General features: G+C 49.5%; 14 protein-coding genes across 14 annotated transcripts; 7 read left to right on the top strand and 7 right to left on the bottom strand.

The window, feature by feature from the left end:
* The first annotated feature begins 134 nt into the window (after positions 1-134).
* EJ05DRAFT_478522 (YjgF-like protein) lies at positions 135-1,048 on the top strand. The gene has a single exon (XM_033744477.1). The coding sequence runs from the start codon at positions 251-253 to the stop codon at positions 707-709; it is 459 nt and encodes a 152-aa protein (XP_033597986.1). The 5' UTR covers positions 135-250; the 3' UTR covers positions 710-1,048.
* Positions 1,049-2,168: 1,120 nt separating this feature from the next.
* On the top strand, positions 2,169-3,062 carry EJ05DRAFT_488287 (uncharacterized protein; the record flags this gene model as incomplete). Its single annotated transcript, XM_033745693.1, has 2 exons — positions 2,169-2,730; positions 2,785-3,062. 2 exons carry the CDS (start codon positions 2,169-2,171, stop codon positions 3,060-3,062), a joined length of 840 nt encoding a protein of 279 aa, XP_033597987.1.
* On the bottom strand, positions 3,032-5,272 carry EJ05DRAFT_105025 (RWD-domain-containing protein). The gene has a single exon (XM_033738968.1). The coding sequence runs from the start codon at positions 5,078-5,080 to the stop codon at positions 3,287-3,289; it is 1,794 nt and encodes a 597-aa protein (XP_033597988.1). The 5' UTR covers positions 5,081-5,272; the 3' UTR covers positions 3,032-3,286.
* Positions 5,273-5,399: 127 nt separating this feature from the next.
* On the top strand, positions 5,400-6,720 carry EJ05DRAFT_478524 (PAP2-domain-containing protein). The gene is made up of 5 exons (XM_033744478.1): positions 5,400-5,506; positions 5,553-5,742; positions 5,809-6,291; positions 6,385-6,528; positions 6,581-6,720. The coding sequence occupies exons 1-3, from the start codon at positions 5,459-5,461 to the stop codon at positions 6,261-6,263; spliced, it is 693 nt and encodes a 230-aa protein (XP_033597989.1). The 5' UTR covers positions 5,400-5,458; the 3' UTR covers positions 6,264-6,291; positions 6,385-6,528; positions 6,581-6,720.
* Positions 6,419-8,391, bottom strand: EJ05DRAFT_105079 (uncharacterized protein). Its single transcript, XM_033738970.1, has 2 exons — positions 6,846-8,391; positions 6,419-6,758 (listed from the first exon to the last, which is right to left on the bottom strand). Exons 1-2 carry the CDS (start codon positions 8,193-8,195, stop codon positions 6,492-6,494), a joined length of 1,617 nt encoding a protein of 538 aa, XP_033597990.1. The 5' UTR covers positions 8,196-8,391; the 3' UTR covers positions 6,419-6,491.
* EJ05DRAFT_105121 (uncharacterized protein) lies at positions 8,352-9,190 on the bottom strand. The gene has a single exon (XM_033738971.1). It carries the CDS (start codon positions 9,069-9,071, stop codon positions 8,589-8,591), a length of 483 nt encoding a protein of 160 aa, XP_033597991.1. The 5' UTR covers positions 9,072-9,190; the 3' UTR covers positions 8,352-8,588.
* A 248-nt stretch (positions 9,191-9,438) lies between these two features.
* Positions 9,439-11,319, top strand: EJ05DRAFT_488291 (sugar transporter; the record flags this gene model as incomplete). The annotated part of the gene is made up of 3 exons (XM_033745694.1): positions 9,439-10,213; positions 10,261-10,717; positions 10,770-11,319. The coding sequence occupies 3 exons, from the start codon at positions 9,439-9,441 to the stop codon at positions 11,317-11,319; spliced, it is 1,782 nt and encodes a 593-aa protein (XP_033597992.1).
* Positions 11,320-11,361: 42 nt separating this feature from the next.
* On the bottom strand, positions 11,362-12,718 carry EJ05DRAFT_519264 (uncharacterized protein; the record flags this gene model as incomplete). The annotated part of the gene is made up of 2 exons (XM_033748722.1): positions 11,362-12,614; positions 12,705-12,718. The coding sequence occupies 2 exons, from the start codon at positions 12,716-12,718 to the stop codon at positions 11,405-11,407; spliced, it is 1,224 nt and encodes a 407-aa protein (XP_033597993.1). The 3' UTR covers positions 11,362-11,404.
* A 743-nt stretch (positions 12,719-13,461) lies between these two features.
* Positions 13,462-14,013, top strand: EJ05DRAFT_502998 (uncharacterized protein; the record flags this gene model as incomplete). The annotated part of the gene is made up of 1 exon (XM_033747347.1): positions 13,462-14,013. The coding sequence occupies one exon, from the start codon at positions 13,462-13,464 to the stop codon at positions 14,011-14,013; it is 552 nt and encodes a 183-aa protein (XP_033597994.1).
* A 1,317-nt stretch (positions 14,014-15,330) lies between these two features.
* Positions 15,331-16,200, top strand: EJ05DRAFT_502999 (uncharacterized protein; the record flags this gene model as incomplete). The annotated part of the gene is made up of 1 exon (XM_033747348.1): positions 15,331-16,200. The coding sequence occupies one exon, from the start codon at positions 15,331-15,333 to the stop codon at positions 16,198-16,200; it is 870 nt and encodes a 289-aa protein (XP_033597995.1).
* Positions 16,201-16,220: 20 nt separating this feature from the next.
* Positions 16,221-17,719, bottom strand: EJ05DRAFT_105131 (uncharacterized protein). Its single transcript, XM_033738972.1, has one exon. The coding sequence runs from the start codon at positions 17,553-17,555 to the stop codon at positions 16,323-16,325; it is 1,233 nt and encodes a 410-aa protein (XP_033597996.1). The 5' UTR covers positions 17,556-17,719; the 3' UTR covers positions 16,221-16,322.
* Positions 17,720-17,883: 164 nt separating this feature from the next.
* On the bottom strand, positions 17,884-18,978 carry EJ05DRAFT_503001 (uncharacterized protein; the record flags this gene model as incomplete). Its single annotated transcript, XM_033747349.1, has 3 exons — positions 17,884-18,438; positions 18,491-18,837; positions 18,888-18,978. The coding sequence occupies 3 exons, from the start codon at positions 18,976-18,978 to the stop codon at positions 17,884-17,886; spliced, it is 993 nt and encodes a 330-aa protein (XP_033597997.1).
* A 463-nt stretch (positions 18,979-19,441) lies between these two features.
* Positions 19,442-20,097, top strand: EJ05DRAFT_478530 (uncharacterized protein). Its single transcript, XM_033744479.1, has one exon. The coding sequence runs from the start codon at positions 19,506-19,508 to the stop codon at positions 19,947-19,949; it is 444 nt and encodes a 147-aa protein (XP_033597998.1). The 5' UTR covers positions 19,442-19,505; the 3' UTR covers positions 19,950-20,097.
* Positions 20,098-20,223: 126 nt separating this feature from the next.
* EJ05DRAFT_488296 (uncharacterized protein) lies at positions 20,224-20,880 on the bottom strand (the record flags this gene model as incomplete). Its single annotated transcript, XM_033745695.1, has 1 exon — positions 20,224-20,880. One exon carries the CDS (start codon positions 20,878-20,880, stop codon positions 20,224-20,226), a length of 657 nt encoding a protein of 218 aa, XP_033597999.1.
* Between the last annotated feature and the right edge of the window lie 331 nt (positions 20,881-21,211).

Raw genomic sequence — 21,211 nt, forward strand, 5'->3', positions numbered from 1 at the left:
GTACGTCCCCTTAAAAACAGAACATGATGAGAACTGCGGTTTAGTGCTGCGATTTAGCGTGCCAAGGCCGCAAAACTGGAGACTGCCTGTTGTGGCCTCCAAGCTTGGTCAGCATAAATTCGTCAGCTGTTGACATTTAAACATCTGAATATGGTTACACAGATATATTTATGCCTGCGCACATAAGTCCTCAAGAACTATCGACTGGTTATTTACACTACTATTGATACAGAGGGTTTCTCAAAACGCAATGGCGAGCTCAAACAAACCACAAGCCTTTAATCCCAAAACCCTTGCAGCCCCACCACCATCCTACGACCAAGTATGCATAACACCCATCCTTCCAACCAGCAAACTTATCACAATCGCGGGTCAAATCGGACGACACCCGGAGCACGACTTCAAACATAATAAAAGCCTTCTGGACCAAGCCGCGCAGGCCTACGAAAATGTTGCTAATGCCCTGGCCGCTGCCGGGGCTACTCCTCGCGACATCACTTTTGTGCGGCATTACATCGTGCAGGATTCCGGCGATGCGGAGCTGAACAAGAAAGATGTCGTAAGTAGGGGATGGGCGCCACTCTGGATCGAGTTTATGGATTCGAAGGGTGAAGGCCATAGGCCGCCTGACACAGTTGTCGGTGTGGCTTCATTGGCAACGAAGGAGATCCTGTATGAGGTTGAGGTGGTGGCTGTGATACACAGTTGAGAGGCGTTATAGTTTATTGCATATATGGAGGATGAGTCTTTGTTCTCATGCTCTCTCTGGCTATTTACTCAACACAAACCGTCTGTCTTGGAGTAACATGGTGACAGATATATAAACCGACTGATTGAGCCATACGAAGTCGTTCGAGTATCTAGGGGGCTCTAACAAGAAAACTTCCCATTACATGGCTTCACAAGTCTCTCTGTCCGGTATAGCATTCATAGCGAATTCGTTGCAAGGATTCCAGCAATCCGCAATGCCTTTACAGATCTGTGTAGACCAGCGTGCTGTATCTGTTACATTTGATGAGTACCATTATTTTAGTCGATATTCATACTCACCGACGATGATCTTATCAAGGTCGCCACACGTCATGGCACACGGGATTCCACAGAGAAGCCATGGCTCCATAATATGGTCGCGATCCAGGCAGAAATCTTCTCGTGTGATCTTGCGGAGATCGAATGTCTTGGGCTTAGGACGGTCTCGCCAGAAGCAATTGCGCTTCAAGATGCGTTAGTAATGAAGTAATACTGTTGTGAGAAGTGTCTACCGCGAGGAACACGTACCGCACATTGATTATCGAGTCTATAGACCAGTCCTAAAATCTTGTGATCAAGCCAGCCACGGTCGAGAGTCTGACTGGAGTCTCCGCTGGCAGTCTCATTGGAGCTCTCGCTGACCGTCTGATTGGAGCTCAAGAATATTGCGTGAGCAGAGACAGACAGCAGGCCAACGTATAGGGTCAAGACTCGCATCGTGCGTTTTGGTCTGGATTATGAAGAGGCGTGAAGAGTGAGTAGCCTATTCTAACGAACTCCGAGATGAGAACGATTTGACCCCAGACGAATAAAGCTGTCGAGTATTTATATCTCTGGGGATTTGCTGATGCGTGCTTAGCAGGCATCATGGTACCGATCGAGACCCTGAACCATGGATACCACATCCGTGATCCGGGGTAAGACGTTCAGAGCGCAATATTGTATCTATTCTATGTAGCGACACAGATGCGTCTATGTGGCGACATTGTTGACTATGTCGACCACATTGTCCCTAGAGGTTGATTCACCAAGCTAATGATAGTGAATGGACCAAAGACAATGAATGATCGATGATTACCCCGGTATCAAACTATGTAAACAATACAAGTACATACTGTTACTTAAAGATGTCTTCTCTATCCATTGACTATCACTCATACTAGTAACAGGTCAACCCATGGTTCTATCATCCCCTTCACCTCCACCGCGCTTGATCCCCTACTAACAAGTCAACTATGGTCCTCTCCCATAATTCACCACGCTATCTATTATCACACCCATGGAACCAGGCCATCAAGTAGGAAAATATTTTTTCACAAGGTTTCAGAGCTCAGAGCCTCCCACAATAAAGACGGAGCATATCGCCTGCACTCTCGAGCATCCTCCTTATACCACACGCACACACAAACACACACAAGATGTTCTCCTTCCTCGTGGCACAGCCCGCACGCACTTTCCAACAAAGGCTTACCGAGCGCTTCGAAGGCCACTACCATATTGTCCCAAACCCCCCTAGGTACACCAGCCCTCCAAACATCCGGTCAACATTCACACACGGCACCGATCTTCACAAAAGATGGAAGTCCATCAAGGACCACCAATACGGCCTCAAAACACGCTATACCGCCGAGCCCTTCGACAAGAACGACATCAGGAACCCGCCGCAAGAGCAGTACATTGCCGCCCTGAACGAGCTTCACGCCAGCGCCGTCGAGGGACTGCAACAATTCACCGCGAAATCAGATCGTCTAGCCCTGCAACTCACGCCCCTGAACGGCAAGGCGAACTGCAGGGGCTGGCAGAGAATGTACGATCCAATCGTTGAGTCATCATCCTGCGAGCGAATCCTGGACCGTCTGCAGGCGCTGGGCAGCGGCTATGATATATACAGCTGTCGGGGCAGACTGCCGCCTGGCCGCTCTGTGTACAGAGTCACGGCGTACATGCATCTGTTGTGTATTTCTGCGGCCGTGGCGTTATGTAAGTTGTGTCTTTACACGTATCGTAGTAGTAAGTTTGTTAACAGTACTACAGTGAATGACGAGAATTTCCTCGACGGCGACAATCGAAATGGCAGCGACTTCTCGACAGTGGGGAGCTGGCTGCTGCAACCGACATCGAAGCCACAGCTGAAGAAGGGCTTGGAGCTGTTTTCTGTATTTTGTGCCTCGAGGAATTTTGATGGATTGTGTCCGTTTTTTATGTTATACGGAGTTCCGTTTGGCGCTCATAAACAGCTCGCGATGTTGGTCGGTGAATTGGATAAGCATTTGAAGCACTTGACGGTTCTGATGGATCACGATGATAGATAGCATATGGAGCATATAAGAATAATTATGTATATGTAATCTTGAATCGATTTTTTTTCGTACTCACTTGAACATTGATGGAACCTGTCTTATATTCAGGGGCGGTTTGCGCCAACCCGTATCTCAAAACTCCTACTGTGCTCGCTGTAAAACATGTTCAAGATGGATATGCTCCGAAGAGTGTCAAGACAAGGTCAACTATAAAATTTAGACCTTCGCTTCGCATGTCACCTAAGATTCGCAAAATCATCATCGCTGTCATCCAGCTCATCGCTATCCCAAGCATCCTCCTCGTCATTCAGTGCCATCTCGATGAAGCGCTCAATCCCAGCCCTTCGCGGCGGAATAATTCGAAAATTCATACCCGGCAGCTCTCGAATCGGTACTGGACCGCGCGCCCGGTCTGGAACGCGAACAGCAGGTTCGTCCTGCTGTCTGAGATGGAGTTCATTCAGGGCTTCAGCGAACAACTCAGCTTCCTGCCTGGCTCGCCCATGCTCCGGAATAACCACATTCTCATTCTGATCAACAAGTGCCTCCGCCTCCGCATGAAGATCTGCCTGCAACACCTCCAGGGCCGCAATCTCCGCCGCCCTCGGGCCATCAAAATGTGCGCCCTGCCCATTATCTCCCTCCTCCAGCTCCCACAACCGCTGGAAGCATGACGTACCCGGATTGTTGAAATGCTGATACGGATTCGCGGAGTCGAGCCACGCGGAGCACAAGTAGCAGAAATGCGAGCGGCACTGGAAACACGTCATGTGATTGCAGCCGTGTGTTTTCTGTACAGGAGAGTTGCAGGTCGGACATGGAGAAGTATTGGCACGTATATAGTTATATGAAGCCTGTTCATCTTCAGAGAGCTCAGCAGCAGTGCGTGGCCAGCAGCGCACAAAGTCACCGTGCCAACCCGCAAGGCAGACGCGACAGAATGCAAATTCGCAGTCTTCGCAAATAGCGAGACGGTCGATCTTATTTGGGTCGTGAGGTGGGATGTCAGGTAGTGCTTGTATTTCATCTTCAGGTTCGGAGTCTGAGTCAGCGTAGTTGTCGAAAGAGGTGATCTTGGGGTATTTTGTTGAGCGGGCTGGGCCTTGACACCATTTGCGGGGACAGTAAATGGTTGTCTTGTCGGCCTCGATTTTCTTCTTGCGTTTGAGATTAACGTAGCGTTTCACGAGGGCGTTGTCCAAGGGAATCTGCAGGAGTTCGCTTGGTCCCAGAGTCCGCTGCTTTCGTTTCTTGGACGTAAGTTTAGGGTCTTTGCCACAGCTGGGATCCATACACTTGACGCTCACGACGTCTCCTTCGTTGATACAGCTTGTATAGAAATCTCGCAAGCAGGACACACAGAACACATGCCCACAACGAGCCATTTTATAGCACGAAGACCCTCTCTTCGGCTCGAGACATACTCCACAATCGTATGTGCTTTGCTCGAACTTCCGCCTCTTTGCTAGCTTGTCATAATCCAGGAGCATGAGCCGCATTGACCCAGGTAGTTCCATCGCAAGGTCTCCCGAGGCGAGATCAAACGCACGTTCGGCCGCCTGCTGTAGGAAGTCGATGTACCCGAACACAACCTGACTATGCCCATACTCGTCCCAAAGTTTCTCTCCTTCTTGCTGTAATGCATTTAGAGTAGCTTGTGGGACCCACGGCACAGTAGCATGCAGAATGAACTCTGGAGGTACGGACTCCGGATACCCATGCGGAAGGGCGATGTCGAGCCGAACAGCGGGAAGGAAGCATAAATCATGAGTCTGCAGCTCGCTTCTTGAAGATTCCTTTCCTGACCTAGCATGTCCGTCGTCTTCTGAGGAGGGTGGTGTAGGAAAAACAGGCGGTTTCTCACCGTCTGTTGATGCGGGGAAGCATACTCGCAGTGGCGACGCAAGTTCTACTGGTATTTCGAGGCGCGCGCGAAATGGTTCTTTGTCGTCCAGTTCCAGTTCTGGAAATATGGCGGCAATCGAGGAGAGTTCTTCTTCGCGCTCCTCGAGCGCGTTGTCATCTTCCATATCGCATCGGAGGTGTAGACGGCGGACCGAGCTTGAGGATGGAGGTAATGTTAGGTAGCGGGAAAGGGTCACACTCGTTCCCACAGATCATGGGTCACGCAGGTCTTATGTACGAATAGAGGGAGGTAGTAAACTTCGAGCTCGGTGGCAAGTTTCGATCAAGACTGGTGTTGTATGTGACTGTGTCTTGCTCGTTGGTCTAATGCGTTCATCGGCAACGAGTCATGCTTTATGCGTTAAGCGAGTCATAAGTGGTTGATGCCTGAGGCATAGAATGCCCATGGATTTAGACTAGTAACGAACGTCGTACGTTGTATAACACGCTGCACGGCATCCAGCCCAATTACCATTTAGGGGACGCATAGAACACCCACCGTCATGGAGGAACCGGCACTGGCTTCTCTCTCTTTAACTCATGTCAGCTATGTAAGTGCCAATCTCGTAGTCACCGTTCGGCAATTAATACATCCAGAACCCCGCCGACTGGTACTCGTACATGTGCGCATGGCTCGCACTCACCCCTCAAGCACTATGCGTGGCATATGCCATTTTAATCTGGTCTACACGCGAAGTCGAAGTAATTAGCATGTTCATCGGACAAATGGCCTGCGAAGGTCTGAACTGGGGCCTAAAGAGATGGATCAAGGAAGAGCGACCACAGCGTGCGTCCGAGTGTTTCCGCTTGCCCAAACGCCCAAAGAATTCTCCACTGATAAGCTCCTATACAGAAATGAATGGCAAAGGCTATGGCATGCCATCGTCGCACGCCCAATTCGTGGCATTCTTTTCCGTCTCCCTATCGCTATTCCTCATGGCCCGGCATACCCCCCACCCAACTCGCACACATACACCGACATCCCTATTCGAGCGCGGGATGCTGTCGTTGACGTCCATTATGTGTGCTCTAGCTGTAGCATATAGCCGGGTGTATCTCAATTACCATACTGAAAAGCAGGTTTTGGTTGGATGTGGAGCCGGCACCGCTTTCGCCCTGGTATGGTTCGCCATGACCTCGTTCGTGCGATCGGAAGGATACATTTGGCGGATGCTGAACCATCCAGCGGCTGAGGCACTCAGGATCAGAGATCTAGTCATTGAAGAAGACCTTCCAGACTCTGGGTGGGCGCGTTGGGTAGAGCTCAAGAAGAAGCGGAATGGTTTGAGTGGAAAGAAATCAAAATAAATGTGATAATCACAGAATATATCAACAGGTACGGTTCAAAGACAGCCAGACAACCACCTATTATACGTCATATTCCTTGTCACATTAAATGCATAGCAGCTAATGGTCATAAATTCCGAAGTGCACTGTGGGTATCTGGGGCATGATACACCTGATGCCAGTATTTATCACAAAGACACGAATAGTTGAATCTGATTGGAAATTATTGAATTCAGGGAGCCTCTTGGTCTAGCCCGGCTCCTTCTGCAGCCTCCGTCCAAGTAGTGTATTCACAGTTCCACCTTCCGAGATCTGGGAGCTCGCTAATTGATCGAAAGGATCTTCTCGGACTTGAGCAGGGGTCAAAATTGCACCCCTTACTTGATCTGCACCAGCTTTATCCTCAGGAGGCACAGGCAGTAGAGGATCCGTGGAAAAGACGATAAGCAGTTTATCAACAACACCCCGCACGCTGTCCATATTTGGTGCAAGCTGTTCTGTACCGATAGTCCGTCGCTATTATGTGAAGTCAGTCGAATATGAAACCCGGTAGAATGTCGTTTGGCACAGTGCTTTGGATGACCGGGAGACGACAAGACTTACGAATGCAAAAGTGGTTCCTTTGAAAGCTTGATGATACACAAGTTTATATTCTTCATCACTCGCCGCGTCCTTGGCCTCTTGCTCGGTCTCAGTAATCGTTCCCTGCGCTATGACAGAGCCTGCTCTTGGTCTCTTCGTCTTTCGGCGCTGCTGAAAACCATACATGCGCATCGCAGCAAGGACAACCCTAGAAATCAGCTCGCGATTTTTCTCTTCAATGGCGGACTGCTCAGTAGAAATAATGCTCGTGACTCGCGATAACGAGGAATGCTTTTGTGGTCCTTCCGCTATACCTCGCCGGCTTGATGGTCGTGAGTCCGGTGCAAGGGTTGGTGATCTGGTGCGGAAGATGTCGCTAGTCACTGGTGTCCCACCGGCGCTGACAGGTCTTGTATCTAACGAGGCTTTTCGCTTGTGTGATATAGAGACGTCATGCCGTGAGGCAGCAGCAGCAATACTAACACCGCCTTTCTTTTTAGCTTGCCGGCGTTGTTCAGTGGCTTGATCGAATACATTGTCAACGACCTTGCGCTTCTTCAACTCTTCAGCTCGTTGCAAAGCTGTCGGGCGTGGAGGAAGGAAGCAAGAATCAGCTTCTGCGTCTTGCCCGGCCTGATCCGTGTGATCTAGGGTGAAGATTTGATCTGATGATAGAGGTAGGGCTTTTACGACCAGTCTTGCGACGGGACTGGAGATGTCGCCATTTGGCAAAGAATCCGCCGGGCCACTTTCGCTATAGAACAAAATTTCAGTGATATGTGCTGCTGCCGAGTGTTGTTGATCAGACTGGGTATGTTCCACGTGCGCGAGAATGCCAACTGGACTTTGCCCAATGAGTGATTTCCACCAAGGAGTATCATGTTCTTGGTTAGTATATTGAGCAGTGTTGACTAGCAAGGAGGCGAACCAATCCTCCGTTTCTATACATGATGTTGAAACACTAAAGGGTGATCCGGCAGCCAAGTACAGCGGAATTTGAGAGACGTCGACCACGGACAAGAAACTCAAGGCCGCTGAGGGCGGGAATGGCGCGTGAGGAGATGCAAGAACAATATCTCTGACCAAACGCCCAGAGGATAGAGTAAGATTTCCAGTCCAGACATGCTGGTGATTCATAGCCAAGATGAGTATGAGCGTCGCAATATGAAAGAAGAGGGCCGTCGACCAAATTGAAGACAAAGACGTGTATGACCGCGCCTGTGCGTAGCCTGCAGCACGCGAACCACACCCGACGAACCGGAGCTTACAACCCTCCGCATGTCTTTCATAATTACCACCCAACCAACTCTTTATGATCAAGATCGCGTCCATCTCTCTTGCACCAGGCCACCTCGTATCATCCGACGACATAGATGCCAATTAGGACTTAGATCCCGTGCCTGAAGAAGCACATGAAGACCTTGTACCTGACCCAGCTGAAAGCGCCACCAACTTTGTCTCGTATCTTCCGCGTAGTGCTGCCCTTAGTAGGCTTCGACTCTTCATTTTCGTCTTCATTTTGTTCTTCAGGAATGCTTCGTGCGTAAAAGGACTGGGGTCTCGAACTGGTGCCCCGAGACCGGATGCTGCATGTGCCTATGTTCTTATATGCTTTGTTCGAAGGTACAGACTGTTCTGACTCGGAGTCTGGTAGTGGCCCTCGTGATGACATTTGGAGACCTTCAGAGTGGTTAGATATACCCTGAAGATATAGATTGGTACGATGGATCCTGACGTTCTATAACTTCAGAATCGCCTTCCACTTCAGATTGGCAACAGAGCGGAACCTGGATTGATCAATGGGAATGTCTTTAGTGTACAGTGCGGGCTGCACAGAGCGTCTGTCGAACAATTATGCGACGTGAATAGCGAGCAGACAGATCCAACAGCTAATGAAATGCCCAGTATGGGTGCCCAGACGAGCCTTGTAGCAGTGATGATGACAGAGAGTAGGAGCATACGTGGTTCTCGAAATAGAGCGCGAATAACAATGAATGGCCGATGATTGTGAGGATGACCTGTAGGATCAAGGTCGAAGTAGAATGAGGTTAAGAGTATAGAGCTATTAGAAGGGCTGATGTGTTGATTTATTTGTATGTTTGGATCGGTATTAGTGTCTCCTTCCGCGACATGTTTGGGCCTATACTTCCTGATATTGAATGATCGCGACTTCAGAAAATAATTTTTGAGTTGATGTCCGGACACCGAAGTCTCTCGAATGGAATGCAACTGAACTGGGAGCAGCATGAAGAACTACTTTGAGTAGATACTGAGTACATCGATGACAGTGTTGTAAACACAGCATAGGAAGAGGAAGTGTGATAAGTGGTCCTTTACCATGATAGCTTGATGCCTCAGGTGGATACTCGCAGCCACACACGTGACCAGTATGAATTAGCGTCAAATCAGGGATCAGGACGCGTTCCATCTTCGACATCCCTCGCATACAAAGAACTCGGATCATCAGGACCATCACGTCTATACCATTGAAGCTAGTATCTCGCACGGTGAACCAGCGCATTACGTATCTGAATGCGTGTGTGTTGTGATACACCGAGTAGCAGCATGTACAGCGAGGTCGACGTACCCACCCCGTCTATCACAACCAGCAACAATGTTGCGAATTATAAAATCATTCGGACGCCATCAGGAAGACAGTCATGAGGGTGTATTGGTTCCTCTCGAACAAGTCCAAAGATATGCCAGTGTCCCGGGCGACGACGAGAATGATATCGCCGACCCACGTCATACCGGTGCTGGTCAGCTGAAAGTAGCTGGGGACGACGATAATGACAACGACAATGCTCCTTTATTAGTGACAGACGGCGGTGAGAGCCTTGCACGTCTTCGCGCTGAGATTGAAGCAGACATGACTACGTCCGACTCGCAGACGACATACGACCTTAAATCGAAAGTGTTCAATAAGGCAATCCAGGACATTGGTATGGGCCGGTATCAATGGGAGTTGTTCGCATTATGCGGGATGGGGTGGTTTGCAGACAACCTATGGATGGGAGGCTTGTCCCTTGTCCTACCGCGTATGTCGATTGAGTTTGGGATCGATGAAAACAAGGTCCGGTACACGACAATGTTCACGTTTATTGGCCTGTCGATTGGATCCTCGTTCTGGGGCATAGCTTCGGACATAATTGGCAGACGGCCTGCCTTCAATGCGACATTACTTCTCTGTGGAGCCTTTGGATTCGCTACTGGCTTTGGACCGTCTTGGATTGCTACGTCTATGCTGTTTTTGTGCATGGGTCTTGGAGTGGGCGGTAATCTTCCGGTAGACGGCGCATTATTTCTGGAGTTTTTGCCTTTTGACTCAGGTCACTTGTTGACACTGCTTTCTGTGTGGTGGCCTGTAGGACAATTAGCTGCTTCACTGCGTAAGTCCTCAATCAACACCTCATTCCCTGATTGCTCATCATTCTAGTCGCCTGGGCCATAATCCCTACGAGGTCTTGCGATCTCCAACTCCAGGCCTGCTTTCTGGTTAACGGCATCCAGCCCTGCTGCAGCACATCCGACAACATGGGCTGGCGGTACTTCATCTTCTCTTTGGGCATTTTGACACTCTTCATGTTCGTCTGTCGCTACTTCCTCTTCACTCTCTATGAGTCACCCAAGTTCTTACTCTCCCACAACCGCCAAGCCGAAGCCGTGTCCGTTATCCACGCCATAGCATACCACAATAAGTCACAGACATGGCTGACAGAAGATATTCTCAACGCCATTGGCGGCCATCCAGAATCAGCCTCCAACTCTGGCCCCAGCGCAAAGGAGATAGGCATGCGTAAAATGCAAGCCTTCTCCCTTCGTCTCGTCCGTCCACTATTCAAAGACTCAAAATTAGCTCTATCAACATCCTTAATCTGGTTCATATGGGCAGCGTAAGTCCACTCTCGGCCCAATCGGTCACCGGAATCTCACTAACAACTCTAGCATCGGCATGGGCTACCCCCTCTTCAACGCCTTCCTGCCCCAATACCTCCAACACATCGGTGACACAGACCCTGATGACGCACCCGTCTCAACAAATACGGTCTATGCCGACTTCGCGATTACATCGATCGTTGGCCTCCCTGGCGCCCTCCTCGCCGGCTACGCCGTAGATCTGCGTTATCTGGGGCGACGCGGCACGCTAGCCATATCGACGCTGATTAGCGGTTTGACCATGTTTCTCTTCACGTATTCAACCAATCCAGGCTATCAAACCTTCTGCTCGTCGCTTGCCGCCTTCTTTCAAAATATCATGTATGGTGTGCTGTATGCCTACACACCCGAGGTGTTTCCAAGCCCAAATCGGGGCACGGGAACCGGGATTGCGAGTCTGTTGAATAGAATTGCGGGAATGTGCGCTCCGGTCGTGGCAGCGACGGTTGGTGCCATACATCCCGCCGCACCTATCATCGGGGCGGGCGTAGTGTATGTGGCAGCATTCGCAGCGATGTGTATTCTGCCGATTGAAACTAGAGGAAAACAGAGTCTGTAGGCTACCGAGTAAACAGAAGAAACATAATCACAGCACCTAATGGTAACCAAAAAGTTTTAAGCTACACAACTAAGGTCACGCGTACTCAATCAACAGCTCTGCCTTTGCCTTTATAATCATCAGCGGTAGCATAAAGATATGCTTCGTACCCTGCATCCACGAAGACGTCGGTCTCTGTCCTTGCCTCATCTTTGATAGGCTCAGATTTCACACTCGATCTCATGCCTGTACTTGATTCGTCTTTGATAGAATCTCCTTTGTCCGACTCTTCCTTCTCCCTTGACCGCCAACTGTCGATCTTATCTGACAATGACATGGACTCATATTTTATAGGCGGACTCGAATTCCCAAGGATTTCGTCCTCGGATTTTACATCTGGTAAGGAACCCATGTCCATCTGTGGACTCCAAGCGCCCAGGGCTCTCCTCTGCTCACCCTCCCATCTAAGGCGATTCAAGAAGTCGGAAGTCCTCACCATATTTCTTATTGGTCGAGGTGGCCTCTGGGCGAGAATAGCGCGAGTTTCATCATTGCGTGGAACATCTGGCCACTTGAAAAGCGTCGCTTTCTTTACAGGTGCAAGCGGGTCCTCGCTGCATGACTGAAGTACAAATATGACTTCTTGTACCCAGTACTCGAACTGATCAGAGCTAAACTTGAGGCTATCCATGAGAATGGTACGGTGTATCCTGATTAATCGATGTACTGCGCAGGCCAGGCGTGGATCACTCTTTTCATGATTAAACTGTGGGTAGCGTTTCGTGCGCCGGAACTCTTGAAAGACCAGCTCTGATATCACCTCCGGATGCTCTTTACTGTGTTTCCTAAGCTCTTTCAGCTCTTGCACAATGGCCGCCATCAAGTAGAAAGGAACACTGTCAGATCCGTCAGTCTCCAAGAACGCCGGGATGGGTAGTCCAGGATCAAGTTCTGTCACGCTGGAACGAAATTCTGAGTCTCCGGAACTCAGGTCTGTGGACAATAGCTGGGAAGAAGTGCGGTCCGCCTCCTCAGAATCGTGCCGATCTTCTTCTTTGGTGGTGAGGCTAGGCTGGAAGACAATGAAATCCATCTCTTCTGATTCGATGGCAACTCTTGACGGGGTGATATGGGTGTCAATATCTTCTGATTTGCTAGTGACCCCTGGTGGGATGATGCTAAAATCCATCTCTTCAGAACTATTACATCGTTCCTGCTTAATGCTGGGGGATGCTTGCGCCGGACCAATATCCTTGCCATTCGAATCGCGGATCTCATCTGATGTTGTGACAGTGAACTTTTGGACAAGGCGCAAACTTGGTGGACAGGGAGTAGAGTCAGCCCTCGTACGCGGACTAATGCCATGTTACCTCGACTTCTTAGTAATCTCGATAATAGATACTCACGAGCTGCTCGCCATGATAAAGGTCGGATTCAAATCTAAAGCACAGTGACTGGAGAATCTGACATAATGTAAGCAGTAAGTTTTTGCGCAAATGCACAAGGAACCAGTTGTACAAGACAAGCCTGGAATGTATAGCTTAATTCTGTGGTTTGATCAAATTGAGCGTTGAAAGCTGAACTCTCAAGCTCAGAGAACAGGTTTATGAATAGCGAATGTTGCTAAAGATGTGGAATTTTGCTTTGTAAACTAAGCAACGAAGACTTCTCGTAGATGGCGATAAATGGCGAGTTGAGATGCCGATGAATGCTAATGTGGTACACAATAAGACTTTGAACAAAGAAACTGTTAGATTTCTAGGTGAGTGCGTCCGCAATTAGCTGTTCGCCATACTGTTGTATGTCTCTTGCGTTATGAGACGTCTAGCTGCAGTCGCTCCTTCGCGATTTTTGGCAGCCCCCCGTATTCTACCTGGTATCAAACCAATCAGCCCAATTACCTTGGACTTGATAGGAGCTAGCTTAAGTGTCATTAAAAGTACGATGTATATATTACAAAGTGAACAGAGTAAGACACACATTTCCCCAATTTCAGTTTTATCGTTGCTCGACTACTTAGCTATACATTCGCGAGTACCCAAAATTACAGACAAGTATCATAAAGAAAAGCTGTTCTTAACCATATCCGTGATCAGCTGCCATATTCAGCGAAGATTCCCACTGCATCCAAGCGGAGGTCCGTGACGGCTGCTCCTCATTGCAATGCTTCCCGGACTCTACAAGGGTATGTGTCCACGCTGTTCTGGTGTCATAGTTGGCTCTTTAATCGATTTGCGACCCACTGTTCCCCTTTTAGATCCTCTACTTGAGTGTATCGGAATCTGGGTGCCGAAGGCATTCGAATTGCTTCTACGCCTCGACGACGGTACTGCCGAAGAGATCAATCCACTTCTACCACTGGATGGCGGTACGACAGAGGATTCTCCCCTTCCGGACGTCTGTCCGCCGCCATATGAACTTGGAACCATAGAGGACAATCCTCTACCAGACATCCGTCCGCCGCCGTGTGAGCTTGGGACGATAGAGGACAATTCCCTCCCAGATAACTGTCCGCCACCGTATGAGTCTGAGACCGTAGAGTACAATCCCCTTCTAGATACCTGTCTGCCCCCGTATGAGCTTGGGACGACAGAAGATACTCCTCGCGCACTGCGGACATTGTTGTTGATCGTACTGAGTCCGTCGGGTTGCGCTGAACCCCTGTGCCACATGCTTCCAAAATTTCGGCAGTCAGGGAATGGATCCGGCGCATAGGCCACTCGTACTCTCTGGGTGATACAGGGCGCTCCGAACGGTGTGGTTTCTAAGCAGAGATATCGCATTTTTCGAAATTCGGGAAGAAACCGGAGTAGGTGTCTTGTTGGTCTACAGAGAGCACAGCACTCGTCTGCCCTGATTAGGCTAATAGGAAGCCACTCTCCATTCAGGGTCAATCCATATGGAGGTGGGCCGGGGTAAGACACCATGCTATCGCCATAGGAGGACATCGGAACAACAGTCTCAGAGCCTGTGTTGTTTGGTGCAGAAGGTCCGCAATAGATCGGGCGTGCGCTCAGAGTGGCTGTAGGAGTTGATTTATTTGTAATGCTTTCAGATGTATAGGTAGGTTCGATCTAGTGATTGTTGGACGAAGGTTGTTGGAGATCAAGTTCGTAGGGGATGGATAGAGAGTGGACTGGCGATAGTTCTCAATTTATAGACGATGGAAGAATCACATGGAGTGTCGCTGGAGAAGACACTTTCACTTGGGTTTTTTCGTGAATGAAGGGTCACAGTCACCTGTGTGTGGTATGTTAACTTTTGCCTCCACTAAATTAGCATTATTTACAATTTGGCGGAATTTATGTCGATGTCGAAGGCCACTCGTATCACCAAACTCAGTCCAAAGATGTTGTAATCACAAGTGATCCATTTGAAAAGAAAATATCAAAACGCGATGAAAATTCTCATCTTTCACAGAGGTGACCTGTAGTGTAAAGATGTGGAAAGCGAAACCACAAGTTGCGAAAAGTAGAAAAAAAAAAAGACGAGACGACATGCCATGAACTTGTATTCCTAAAGTTCTGCTGACCAAGTCTTAGGAACCCATTCTATGGTTGTATCCTTCACAACCGAGTCTGACCTGTATTTTCAGGACTTAATAACATAATATATTATTGATTATAGATGGCACATCTTTGTTCGCTCGTGTGCTTTATAGTACACACCGCTTGCGCGCACAGCGACTGAAAGGCAAACTGTATGTGTTAGTCTGATTATTGTGTCAGACATATCTGATCCCATATGATAGTAATGGTTGGGTTGATTATGATCTTGGTAGTATTAAGAAGATGTACGTGCGTGCCATCAAAGGTGTTGACGGAATCGCGACTTCCCTTTATGCCCATGACACATACTTGAAAAATCGATTATCCTGCAGTCTATTATGGTCTTCGCACCATTTTCCTCCTTGACACGCCGTATCATCCACGTTCAGAATATCCCATGATCATCGCATCATAGTTACCATTAACATAACCTCCCCATCCTTGCATACAGCCTCATATATTCCTCAGCATATCGTACTGGAGCATGGTTATGTGCAGCAGAGGTGTACTCCTCAAGGTCGACGAACACCTGGAAGAATCCCTCCTCGCCCGCGCCGAAACAGAGCGCATGAACGATCCTACATTTCCGCATCTTGAATGCATGGACAACCACACATTCTTTATGAATTGTTCCGATGATAATGATTCACAGAGGCTGAGTCGGTGTGTTGAGACGCTGAAAAAGCAGTTGGGCGGAGCTGTCACAGTGTTTGATTGGGACTATGTGTCGGATGGAAGTGAAAAAGATGATGAAGAGATTGCGCGGACAGGGCAAACCCAGCCGACAAGACCATCCAATCATCCAGATATTGTGGACGACACAGCAAACAAAGGGCCTAAGATCATCCAATCGAATAGTCCTGTAGACTCGACGTACGACTCTGATGATGCGCATTTGGATATGTGCGAGGCCGACCTCTGGTTCGGATCACAACGCGGTGGAAGCTCGAAGAAACGAAAGCGAGTTTCTTCAGTTGCAGACACGGAACCCGAATATGATCTCGAAGTCCTATCCCCGAACCAAGTAGACTCTTGTTCGAAACACAAGCCAAAATGGGATGCAAAGTCGAGACTATCATCCAGACTCACTGCACATGAATGGGCTCTCGAGCAGCATGCCAATGTCATGACGGCTATGGCGGTGCCAGACAACTCGCAGAAGCAAAGGGCTTATTTGCAAAAAGGTGAGCGGCGATACGAGGACTTTGTCAAGACACTCGTTGACCCTCGTGCGGACGCTCAGCATCAGTTGGGTCTGTGTCCTTTGGACCATTATTTTGATCTTGGTACCGGTATGACTGTTGATGATGGAGTTTCATTCAGGATTGCGAAGGACAAGAACACAAGAAAATAGTGGGTTGAGCATGGTATTCGAGGCTATAGACTCGAGCGTATCATATGTTGTACATGAGTGGCACTAAAGGCTCAGAGACATAAGTTTTCATCATGCTACCGTCGTGTTTGTTCCACGTAAGCCTAGTAGTCCCATGAAAGATCCATGTCGATCCCAGACTGTCTCCTTCCATGCAAATCCTCTCCCCGACGTCCCCCAGCTCTCCTCTCCGTCTTCGGGTCCACACTCGGATACACACGCATCGTCTCCGGCGCCTGTGCAAACCGCACGCCTGAGTCCCTTCCTCCATACCCACCCGCAGGATCAATCACCGACGTGTGCGAAACATTCGGCTTCCAATGTGCTGGATTTGGATGCGGGACATGGGATTGACGACGATTCTGACGATGAGCATTCTGAAGCTGACGATAATTCTCTGCTTGTTGGCCCTGGAGACGCTGCTTTTCCCGATCGACCGACTGCTGGTTCTGCTGTGCGCGGATGCGAGCTTCGACTTCGGCGGCGAATGGGTTGGCTTGGTGCGGCTTGTGGCGGTCATAAGTGGTGCGCTGGCCTGAGTAGACATTGGCATTGGGTTGCTGCTGATGGGCGTGCTGCAAGTTGTCGTGTGACTGGGGATACTGACCAGTAGTACGTTGGCCGTACTCTGTGTGCATGGTGTTAGGGCCCTGAGCTGGTCCTGGGCCATGGTACTGCTGGCCGTACTTTGGTTGCAGGCTCTTGGGTTGGCTCTGGGGCTGGTCCATGGGTTGGTCCATGGGTACATCATCCATGGGCTGATTCATAGGCCGATTCATGAACTGTTTATTGTACTCTTGCTCTAAGTACTTGAAAAGAATCTCCGAATTGGGTCTACCAGTGGCCGGGACTCGCCTATACTTGTCCGGATGAGAAGTCGTTTGACGAGCTGGCGGGGGAAGCAATGGCGCCTGTACAATCGGAACGAGGCTGTAGAAGCGCGGAGGCTTATGGTATCGAGGCACTGCGGGTCCTAAAGTCATGCGAAGAGTCTTGAGGTCGGCTGTGATACACATGGAGTTTGTAACTGGGAAGTACTTGGAAACATCGTTCTTGAGCTGCAAAATGCTCTCGAGAGTCCTCTTGTCGGCTGCGAGGACGTATCTCAACGAGGAGCCGACGCCTTCGAGCCAATCGCAAAGCGAGATGATTCTTGAAGCTATTGTGTGGTCATTGGTTTTAGTGCCATACTGTACGAGCACTTTGAGCTGCTTGACGTCGAGGGCGAGGATTTCGTGACCGCTTCTTTGGGGAGACATGTCGATGTGTTGCTGGTTAGGCATTTGACTGTGAAGCTGACGGGACGTACGATCGTAACGCTGGAACGGTGCGTACATGATGACGAGGCCGAACTAGAATATATGTAACAGTAGAAAATAGGTGTTGCAAAGAGAAGTGTTGTGCGGAGCGAAGTTCAATGTAGTAGTGTTGTGCTTAGCTATAAGTACGCACGGCCGATTTTGCTCGTGACCACAGAATAAACAAACGGAATTCGGTTGATTCACGAGAAAAGAGAGCGAAAATACGATAGTGACTTGAAATGCATAATATGGCTAAATAAGTGAAATGTGCTGTGATTACTTCACAGGGGGTATCAAAAATAGATTTTGGGCTCCATATAGCCAGTCATGATGTTAACCTTATCATCAATACGATGGTGTGTTTTCAAGTCGGACTGAGCGGTGCTTTACTTTTCTTTCTGCTTGGTTTGGGTTTGGCTCCAGCTGTGCGGAGTTTGTCCAGAGCCGGAATCCCCCTTTTCGCTTGTAATATCTGCGTTTCTATCTGGCTTTTCGGTGTCTGCGTCGCCGTCATCGCTGTGCTTTCTTGCATTGCTTTAAGAGTCTCAGCCGCCTTCGCCTGAGCATCCTCTTGTTGTTTGATGTGTGCATTCGTCGACTTGAATACAAACGAACCAGGCTCGCCGTTCAAAGGATTCTTGTCCATGTACTCGGTGCCGTAGCGAATCGATGACATCAAAGCGTCGAAGAGTGACTGCTCGACGGCCCTCTGTGACGTTGGGGCCTGTGCTCCTTGTTTCATCACGGTTGGCTGCGAGAGAGCTTCGGGCCCTGGAGAGCCGGCTCGGCTTTGCACTGCAGAAGGCGCCCCTTGCTTCCTGGTCGTGACCGGCACGTAGGAGTGGCCGGCAGCCGGGGAGAATGAAGGTAAGGACGCCGCCGTAGTCATGAATTTATTCAATGCGAGTGTTGTCGCGAGCTAGCAATCCATCAGCAAGCCGTCAAAAGCATATCGTACGATCTGATCTCACAAATCTGTTCGCCAACACGTCGTAGACTGACGGCGCTTGTATGATCTGAATTCCCACTATGAGCCACTGACCCATGACCGTCACGTCATCAGGCTCGTTATGCGTCTTGCTCCTGTGCTGTTTTTGCATGATCCAGGTATCATTACTGCTGCCATTCGCCAATTGCTGCGGTTCCGATACAATTATGAACTCCAATCCCCCGGATGGCATGTCTTTTACGGCCTGCTCGAACAGCTTGCGGTCAGCCAGCAGATAGTTCTTAGTCGGGTCGACTTTGGCTTGGGTCTCAATGGCGCTATTGTTGGACATTCGGTCGAAGAAAGGCGACTCGTGGAAATAGAAGTGTACTGAAGCTTGTTAGAAGGGCTTTACGCATGAGCAATGGTGAGCGGGCTACTATTGTTTGGGTGGAGATTAAGCCAGAATGGGTCTCCTGACATGAAGAACTGAGGAGCTTCCCATACTATCTCATCCAGTGATTGTGCCATTGCTCGCTAGCGACCGCGGGTACTTGGCCGGTGTTAAGAGTTGTGGGCGGAGACTGTGTGAAACGATTGAGGAGGTCGAAGTCTACGCTGGGTCGCATTGCAGCTCTAGGCGACTGGGCCAAGTCTTGTGGGCACGTCGATCAGTGACAAATGGACTGGGACAATCAAGATTCAAGCTGCCAGAGATGAATAGTGAGGTTGGTGAAGATGCATCACGGCGAGACTTGCCCGGGACTTGGACCGAACGACAAGGACTAATAATATCCCACAAATGTGGACCGTCCGCGGGTCCCCTCAGGCTTATCCAATTCAGGAAGTAGTGTGCAGCCTCGGTTCAACACCCATGAAGAGTACATTAGGGTACGACCATGGATGGTGTCGATAAAAGTACAAAAAGCCACTATTACTCTCTCCCCCTCGTCTGATCTCTCATCTTATTTCTACTCCGCTCAGAACGACCGTTGTCGCACCAAAATTTCAAACCTCAAGACCAGCCTATCTCACTGATAATCCACCACTCCACCACCATGCCTACATACATCGCTATGCTAGGACCTGTCATCGGTCTCAATCTCTGGACCTTCGGCATGGAAGCATGGATGTACGCCCTTCGTCTGCCTGCCATAGGCAACTCCGGACTCAAATTCACGCCTGAGTCGACCAAAGAAGACTTGAAGAAACTTCCTCCTCGCGTCCAATGGCCTGCAGATAATTACAACCATCTCTTCGAACAGCCAACTCAATTCTACGCCGTTGCGCTTACTCTCGCTCTCCTTGGGAGAGACACTGGCGTCAGTGATCTCGATGTCAAGCTTGCGTGGACCTATGTTGGTGTCAGAATGGTACACAGCGTTGTCCAGTCTGTGGCCAACCCGATTCCGATCCGTTTCAGTTTGTTCGCGCTCTCTGGTGCTGTTCTAGCTGGACTGACCGCGAGGACGGCTTTGACAGTTTTCGACATCGCCTTCTAATTGTTCGGAGATTGGGTAAAAGTGGCTCGTAGCAGGGGTTGGGTTTCAAATACTAATGTCTGTAGAGCTCCTGAGATGGAAAGTTTCACAAGACGCATTGAAATGCAGTTATGTGGTTCAGACGGTTACAGCGATATGTCGGACCTCATACTCATAATAGGATGTCTGAAGCCGTATGAAACCACAATTCTACCTATTGTATAATCGAACTCCTATGCCCTGTCCGTGCAGTAATCCCACGTCTCGTTGATCACACGCTGGGTTATTCCTCCCCTCACCTCCCTCCGCTTCTCTCACCAACAGTCTGACTCCTATCTGAATCACTCTCACCCACCTCAACCCACTCATCACCCTCATCCGGACCCACAAACTCAAACTCTCCACCACACCTCACTCCCTCGACCCCATCATCCTGCTCTTCCTCCTCTCCCAAAACCACCGGCAGCCCGGGCGGTTCCCACGTCCAAAACACCGTGCTATCGGTTCCACGGAACGGAAATACCAAGCGCACTCCCCGATCTCGTTCTTTCTTCCTCCACACCCTCTTGTGGATATCATCCTGTCTATCAACCCGTCCACGAATGAGCGGCTCGACGATCGTGAATTTGGCGTCGCAGTCCCCTGTATAGTCGACGACGTGTCCACAGGCTGGACAGGCGGGAATTTGTGTCGCAGGGAGGGTGGAGAAAGGGGTTGGGAGACGGCAATGACAACATATGAAGTAATCGACAACCACGATGGACGGTGTTGAGAGAAGAGAGAAGTGGACAAAGGCAGCGAGACCGCTACGGTGGACATGGGGTGGACGGCGGGGCGGGTGGACTACAGACATATTTGTATTATCGTTTGACTCGTTCGTTCCGTTCGTGTTTTGGTCTATATGAACCAGTACGTCTCTTCTGCGAGCGTTGCGGCGAGAGATCTGTGGCATTTTTGCGGTACGGAGGATGACTTTATTGCGTGGGAATATCTCGTGAAGAGATCCAGTGTCACAATAAGCATTGTGAGATTGTGCAAAGATTGGCAAAGACCACACGTGGCTCGGTGAAAAGCGATCACTTGGATGAGAATAAGAGAATTGCTCGATAGTGCACGCGACTAGAAAGTGTGGAATTCTAGTATACGAGGGGTCAGCTGCTGGCTCTTGACAAAGTAAAAGGTCCATCATTCACCCAAACAAAGGGAGTATCTATGAACTATGGCGAGTTTGTCCATCATACCTTTAGTCTTCTCGGTCGTATCTATGACTTTTTTCTCGGACG

This window comes from Pseudovirgaria hyperparasitica (genome assembly GCF_010093815.1).
Source record: "Pseudovirgaria hyperparasitica strain CBS 121739 unplaced genomic scaffold EJ05scaffold_13, whole genome shotgun sequence".
NCBI classification, from domain to species: domain Eukaryota; kingdom Fungi; phylum Ascomycota; class Dothideomycetes; order Acrospermales; family Acrospermaceae; genus Pseudovirgaria; species Pseudovirgaria hyperparasitica.

Excerpts from the sequence above, each read along its gene's own strand:
- EJ05DRAFT_478522 (XM_033744477.1), top strand. The coding sequence starts at position 251 with ATGGCGAGCTCAAACAAACCACAAGCCTTTAATCCCAAAACCCTTGCA.
- EJ05DRAFT_105131 (XM_033738972.1), bottom strand. The coding sequence starts at position 17,555 with ATGTACGCACCGTTCCAGCGTTACGATCGTACGTCCCGTCAGCTTCAC.
- EJ05DRAFT_105025 (XM_033738968.1), bottom strand. The coding sequence starts at position 5,080 with ATGGAAGATGACAACGCGCTCGAGGAGCGCGAAGAAGAACTCTCCTCG.
- EJ05DRAFT_478524 (XM_033744478.1), top strand. The coding sequence starts at position 5,459 with ATGGAGGAACCGGCACTGGCTTCTCTCTCTTTAACTCATGTCAGCTAT. Across the intron at positions 5,507-5,552 it reads CTTTAACTCATGTCAGCTAT|AACCCCGCCGACTGGTACTC; the intron begins GTAAGTGCCAAT and ends TAATACATCCAG. Across the intron at positions 5,743-5,808 it reads CAAGGAAGAGCGACCACAGC|AAATGAATGGCAAAGGCTAT; the intron begins GTGCGTCCGAGT and ends GCTCCTATACAG.
- EJ05DRAFT_105079 (XM_033738970.1), bottom strand. The coding sequence starts at position 8,195 with ATGTCGTCGGATGATACGAGGTGGCCTGGTGCAAGAGAGATGGACGCG. Across the intron at positions 6,759-6,845 it reads AAGGAACCACTTTTGCATTC|CGACGGACTATCGGTACAGA; the intron begins GTAAGTCTTGTC and ends TTCACATAATAG.
- EJ05DRAFT_478530 (XM_033744479.1), top strand. The coding sequence starts at position 19,506 with ATGCCTACATACATCGCTATGCTAGGACCTGTCATCGGTCTCAATCTC.
- EJ05DRAFT_105121 (XM_033738971.1), bottom strand. The coding sequence starts at position 9,071 with ATGCTGCTCCCAGTTCAGTTGCATTCCATTCGAGAGACTTCGGTGTCC.